Source organism: Manihot esculenta, chromosome 3 (assembly GCF_001659605.2).
Source record: "Manihot esculenta cultivar AM560-2 chromosome 3, M.esculenta_v8, whole genome shotgun sequence".
NCBI lineage: Eukaryota > Viridiplantae > Streptophyta > Magnoliopsida > Malpighiales > Euphorbiaceae > Manihot > Manihot esculenta.
Genome location: NC_035163.2, coordinates 17,701,451 through 17,708,001, shown reverse-complemented (window position 1 = coordinate 17,708,001; position 6,551 = coordinate 17,701,451). Strand labels below are relative to the sequence as shown.

Here is a 6,551-nt window from a genome sequence, read left to right as displayed (position 1 = left end):
GTTAGAAGCAATAATTTATGGTGCTTAATTTCATTTAATATTTAAAAGAAAAACACACATGCTTCTTTTTTAGAAATAACTTATGCCTAAAATATATTATTTTAAATTTTTATTATTTAATTATTTTAATATTGCCAATAATATTTTTAAAATATAAAAATGATTTAATTTATGGATCAAATCAAAATTAGTCTGATTTATGATTTAATTGATTATAGAACTGCTTTATACAAAATGTTTCCATTTGCATAATATAAGAAAAATTGTATTACATTTAAATAATATTTTAAATATTGAAATTTTTTTCCTTCTAAATAAGTGGATAAAATTACGGTGAGAACTACTGATGAGTATTTAAATATTATATACCAAAGAAAAGATATGATGAACTCAGAAAAGCAAATATATAAATATTCTATAAAAAGAGTAATGATCGATTATGCTTAATTTAGATAATTTTTATTTCAAAAATTTTATGGTCTTAAAATTATGCCATATAAGTTAAACTTAGTAATTTGATATTTTATAAATTTATGCAAATATTTTTTTTGGATGTTTATGCAAAAAATTATATCCTAAAAATATATTTTTATTTCACTTATTATTGGATAACAATCACAATAGAAAAGTTGAGTTGTCAATCCTGCCCTTCCACTTTGCTCCGGTTTTCAATAATATTTCTCAATTTTTTTTAAATAAATTAAAATATAATAAAAAATTAAAAGTCCGTATTTTTTAATATACTATATTTATATTTATTCGTTGTTAATCTAGTTTTAAAATTAATACATTTTATTTTTAAAAATTAATTAATGAATTACTACTATTTAAAAAAGGAGAGACATAAAAAAAACATTTTTATATGAGCAAAGTTAAAATAGAGGTTAAAACAGTATTTTCAGAAAAAAGCTGGCAAGGAAATGTGGGACCCAAACCACGCTGGCTTCAACAGATTTAGACTGTAGTGGCCCCCACATTCTCCCCATCTCGGATTCCAAATAATTTATCAAATTGCATTAGTTTGTTGTCATTGGCTTTCAAGAGAAAAGCAGAGACAGCTGTGACAGACGGAGACCAGGAAAGATCTTTCTGTATAATATATCCGTTTCTCTTCTCTTCTATAGCTACAAGGCTGAAGCCTGAGATAGAAATCTTAAGGCAGCGGAGAGAGTTTCGTAGTCCAGAGCTAAAGAAGGATCTGAGAGAGACAGAGAAATGAGAGAAATCATAAGCATTCACATTGGACAAGCAGGGATTCAGGTGGGAAACTCATGCTGGGAGCTTTATTGCTTGGAGCATGGCATCCAGCCAGATGGAATGATGCCCAGGTTAATTCTATACCCTTTTCTTCAAAATTTTATTTTTTTCCCTTTTCGGTTCTTTTAGGTTTAATTATGGTTTAAATTGTTTATTGAACTTCTAAGATCAAGCGTCTCATTGTTCTATTTTTATTCTATTTTTTTTCCCTTTACATTTGTGTCTGTGTTTTTGTGATCTATATGTGATTCTTTGGGGGCTCTCTCTCTCTCTCTCTCTCTATTGATTTGTATGTGTCCTTTTTGCCTTTAAGCCTTAAATTGGAAGTCTTATTGGATCATAGGATTTTCTAAAAAATTAAGCTTTTAAAGTTCAGTTTTTATAATGCAATTGTATCTGTAGGTTTTAGAGTTGATCTACTGAATGAATTTCAGAAACTTGTATTTTCTGTCTATTCATTGGATCTATTTGTGTTTCCAAATAGTCAATGCGTTTTCTGCTTGTTATTTGATTGGATTTTTGTTGGGTACTGATGAATGTAAAATTGATTTATACAGTGACACTTCAGTAGGCGTTGCGCATGATGCTTTCAATACCTTCTTCAGTGAGACTGGTTCTGGAAAACATGTGCCGAGAGCTGTTTTTGTTGACTTGGAACCAACAGTCATTGATGAAGTTAGGACTGGATCCTATAGGCAACTTTTCCACCCTGAGCAGCTTATTTCTGGGAAAGAAGATGCTGCTAATAATTTTGCTAGAGGGCACTACACAGGTGAGAGATTTGGTTCTATATTTCCACATTATGTGTAGCTTTTCTATGTTCTCAATTCTATTGGAATAAGACTATGTTGTTGTGGCCTGTAGTTGGAAAGGAAATTGTGGATCTGTGCCTTGATCGAGTGAGGAAATTGGCTGATAACTGCACTGGCTTACAAGGGTTTTTGGTGTTTAGTGCTGTTGGTGGTGGAACTGGTTCTGGTCTGGGGTCTTTGTTGTTAGAACGCTTATCTGTAGATTATGGAAAGAAATCAAAGCTTGGGTTCACCATTTATCCTTCTCCTCAGGTACTCATCTGGTACTCAAAAGTTTAGCATTCTATTGCTTAGTTCTTTTCTGTGTGGGACTGTCACTAAAAGCATAACTCTGAGAGCGGCTAGTCATTAAACTTTTGGATCAATGCATTATTGATGGAAAAAAATACCAAAGTTTTATTATTGTTATACTCAGAGTTGCTTTGTTTGGTTTAGCTAAAGTGTACATTGAATTTGAATCTGACCTTATTTCTTCAACTTTAGTATTTACTCTGCAAATTTTTAAAAGAATGTGTGAGAGAGAAAGGGAAAGGGTATTCAATTGTATGGACTCATCAGGAATACTCGACTTCCTTTTGATTGCAGGTCTCAACTGCAGTTGTGGAGCCTTATAACAGTGTCCTCTCTACCCATTCCCTTCTTGAGCACACAGATGTTGCTGTGCTTCTAGACAATGAAGCTATATATGACATTTGCAGAAGATCCCTAGATATTGAAAGACCAACTTACACCAATTTGAATCGATTGATATCGCAAATTATATCATCTTTGACCACTTCATTAAGGTTTGATGGAGCCATTAATGTAGATGTTACAGAGTTCCAGACTAACCTTGTACCTTATCCTCGTATCCATTTTATGCTTTCTTCATATGCTCCTGTCATCTCAGCTGAGAAGGCATATCATGAGCAGTTGTCAGTTCCTGAGATCACAAATGCTGTTTTTGAGCCTTCAAGCATGATGGCTAAGTGTGATCCTAGGCATGGGAAATACATGGCTTGCTGTTTGATGTACCGAGGAGATGTTGTTCCTAAGGATGTCAATGCTGCTGTTGCCACTATCAAAACTAAGAGGACTGTTCAATTTGTTGACTGGTAAGAAAATATGCATGCAACATCAGAAAAGAATCTTCTCTTTTGCTGATGCAGTATATTTTGGATTTCATTTTTCATAACTTGTTTGAAACTTCCCATCTTGGCCTTTTTCGTCTTGAGCTCATGCCTGATTCTTGAAATCTTAAGCTTGTCATACATAAATTTGTTCGAAAACGTCAATTTATTTTTAACTTTGCAGGTGTCCAACTGGCTTCAAATGTGGCATCAACTATGAGCCTCCAACTGTAGTACCTGGGGGTGATCTTGCCAAGGTGCAGCGTGCTGTTTGCATGATCAGCAACAACACAGCTGTGGCTGAGGTGTTTTCTCGCATTGACCACAAATTTGATCTCATGTATGCCAAGAGGGCATTTGTTCATTGGTATGTTGGTGAAGGCATGGAAGAAGGAGAATTCTCAGAAGCCCGTGAAGATCTAGCTGCCCTTGAGAAAGATTATGAGGAAGTTGGTGCTGAAGGTGGCGATGATGATGAAGAGGAAGTTGAAGAGTATTGATAACCTGTTGCTGGATCATTTATATTTGGATTTCTCTATGTGAGGATTTGCTATCAGCGTTCCCTGTTATATTTCAATTGTATGTTTCTGATTTGTAGCTCTACTAGCTGTAAAATTGTCAACATTCTCTATGTTCCCATGAAATGTGTTTTTGTGGTAATTAAGTCTGATTTGAAAATAAAGAGTTGTCATTTTCTTAAGAAATATTCCGAGCCGGGTACTATCATTTTTTGGCATATGATATCATAATAGGTTCATGCCAAACATTTCATATTCTTTACCTCCTAAAATGAAGGCTGTTGAGTGTGGATAAATCTTCTATCTTTGGATGCCAATGCCTTGTTCTTGTAACTTGTATAGCTGTTAGAAGATCAAGACGAATGTGCACCGATGAGATGTGGTTATTCGTTACCCATGGTTTAAGATAGCAGCATAATCAGTGGCCACAATCAATCTGTAATGCAGATGTTTGTTTGAGATTTGCAGCTGTGACATGGGATTCTTAAGACGTAATTGCTTTATTTATTGATTATTGCTGGCTTTTACAAATGTCCAGAAGAATCTCTAGTTATATAATATCTCAATGAATGGATCTGAAAACTGTTATTCTCCTTTGATATGCTGCCTTAGAACTGCACTTTCTCAAAAAGCACTCTTTTTCATTACATTGCTTTAAAAAATAATAATTTGGAACTTTTTCTGAACTGTGTATTAGATCAATTAGTTCTCATTTAACCAACGTATTAAGATGTTAATTTTAATTAGCTGCTTCTTCAGAAAGCGAGCCTGGAGAGTAAAATTTTAATCTAAGCGAGATCAAGGGGAAACTGGGGGGAAATTCTTTAGATAAGAAATCAATGTGTGAAAATCATCTGAGAAAATAAAATTTCCAGATTTAAAATTTTCACATTAATCTCTAAAGCATTAGTCAAAACCATTAAACCAAGCTATTCTTAGACTAATAATTGTCATTTTCCTCGTAGCATCACTAAAAGCATTCATCAAGTAATATATAATTATAAATAGCTTTCTATATTTCTCTACCTCCATTCATCAAATTTCAGAGAGGATCAACTAAGGCAGAAGAGGTGGCTTAGCGTCGAAAAATCCCAGAGAGCTTCACTGGGATCATAATTAACATTCTCCAGATACTCATCTACTCCACTCATCGCATACAATGATGCTGATATCTGCCTTTCTACCTTCATTCTTTCAAATTCAGCTGTCTCTAATTCACGAGCTGCATCAGGCAACAGACCAACATTCTTCTGCAATTCAAATCCTTCTTCCATTAATGGAAGCTGATCAAACCCAGTTGGAAATGGCCATGAAGAACAATAGAATTGAGAAGAACCACCCAGTTCAAGGCCCTCAACGCAGCCGCTCACGTCTGGTCTGTATACATCATTAAACGTCTGGTAATTTTCTTGTTTCATTCCAATGCCATTACCAGATTGAAAAATATCATTGCTACTGTTTGATAGAAAATTATCATTGCTGCTGCTTCTGATACTGCTCTTGTTGTTACTAACTATAGTACTTGGTTTGATGGTGGTTTTTGAGGTGGAATTTGCAGGAGAGTTTTGTTTCAAACTCTTTTTCTGATTGAGTAGATTTCTAATTTTGATTGAGATGGGAGAGTTGGGAGGAATATGAGTGGTGAAGTTAGTTCGAGTGTTGGAACCACGAAGCAAGCATGCAGCTTCGTCGTAAGCTCGAGCAGCCTCCTCTGCAGTGTCAAAGGTTCCAAGCCACATTCTAATCTTCTGAGTAGTGTCTTTGATCTCTGCTACCCATTTTCCAGAAGGCCTTTGTCTGACTCCAACAAATTTGCTTCTGCAATTGGATTTGGTAGCTGTGGTTCTCTCTTTGAGCCGGCTGTGTTTGATGGGTGAGAATGAGATCCCTTGAGGCTGCTTTTGTGATTTGCATTCCATATTTGCAAAACGTTAAGGATGAAAGGGTGAGTGTGATTTATAAAATGAAGAATGATGATTATATAGTGAAAGACAAAGGTAGTTTTAGTCGTTAAGTTAGTGGGAGGCCTCGTCTTTAATTTCTTGTCAGCATGTTCGTTTGAATTTGTGCTCTTTTTATTGATGACTGATTTCTCAAAGTTGAGTTAATTAATTAAAAATTCCCTTATGCTACAAGTCAAAATCATCTCATTCATAAATTTCGTAATACAATCTTCATACCTATTTATTTATTTATTTATTTTTATATTTATAAAATATTACTTTTTATTTTCATTTTACATTCATCAAAATCTGTCTATTAAAATATTACATCAATAATATATTTAAAGATATTTTTCAATTAGTCTAATAAATTAAATTTAATATGATATTAAAATTTCTTATAAATATATGATGCTTTAATAATATAATTTTAATACAGTAAATATATAAAATTTTATATAAATAAATAAATAAATAAATATTTTCCATTTTTCTATTTAGAAACGTAGTGGGCCCAATGGTTGTTAGTATAACAAGAGTCAAAGGGCAAGTGGGGTTGGCCTGAGTTGTTGTCCTGACCGTTGAGTTAATGAAGGAAAAAATCAAAGCCAAAATCGTGAAAGCACGAAGGAAAGACACGTGGAGTCCGCACATTCAAACAATTGCTTCTTTCAATATTCAACAAACCAATATATGTTGTCTTTCATCATATGCTTTGCCCCTCAGAAATTATATTTTCCTATTCTACAAAGGAACCAATTACGAAATAACACGTAATATTTAAATAATCTATGAATTAGCCCTATAATTACATTTACCTTTATAATACTCTCAATTCTAGATAAATAAATAAAATGCATTTTATTATATTTTTAATATGAAACAATTAACTCTTTAAAAGTTTAATAAAAT

The 6,551-nt window shown here is 33.4% G+C and overlaps 2 protein-coding genes across 2 annotated transcripts; one reads left to right on the top strand and one right to left on the bottom strand.

Annotated features, from left to right (window-relative positions):
* Positions 1-1,023: 1,023 nt before the first annotated feature.
* LOC110611764 (tubulin alpha-5 chain) lies at positions 1,024-3,882 on the top strand. Its single transcript, XM_021752221.1, has 5 exons — positions 1,024-1,328; positions 1,815-2,029; positions 2,122-2,321; positions 2,655-3,163; positions 3,363-3,882. The coding sequence occupies exons 1-5, from the start codon at positions 1,216-1,218 to the stop codon at positions 3,676-3,678; spliced, it is 1,353 nt and encodes a 450-aa protein (XP_021607913.1). The 5' UTR covers positions 1,024-1,215; the 3' UTR covers positions 3,679-3,882.
* Positions 3,883-4,021: 139 nt separating this feature from the next.
* Positions 4,022-5,742, bottom strand: LOC110610335 (ethylene-responsive transcription factor ERN1). The gene has a single exon (XM_021750212.2). It carries the CDS (start codon positions 5,613-5,615, stop codon positions 4,749-4,751), a length of 867 nt encoding a protein of 288 aa, XP_021605904.1. The 5' UTR covers positions 5,616-5,742; the 3' UTR covers positions 4,022-4,748.
* Positions 5,743-6,551: the final 809 nt, after the last annotated feature.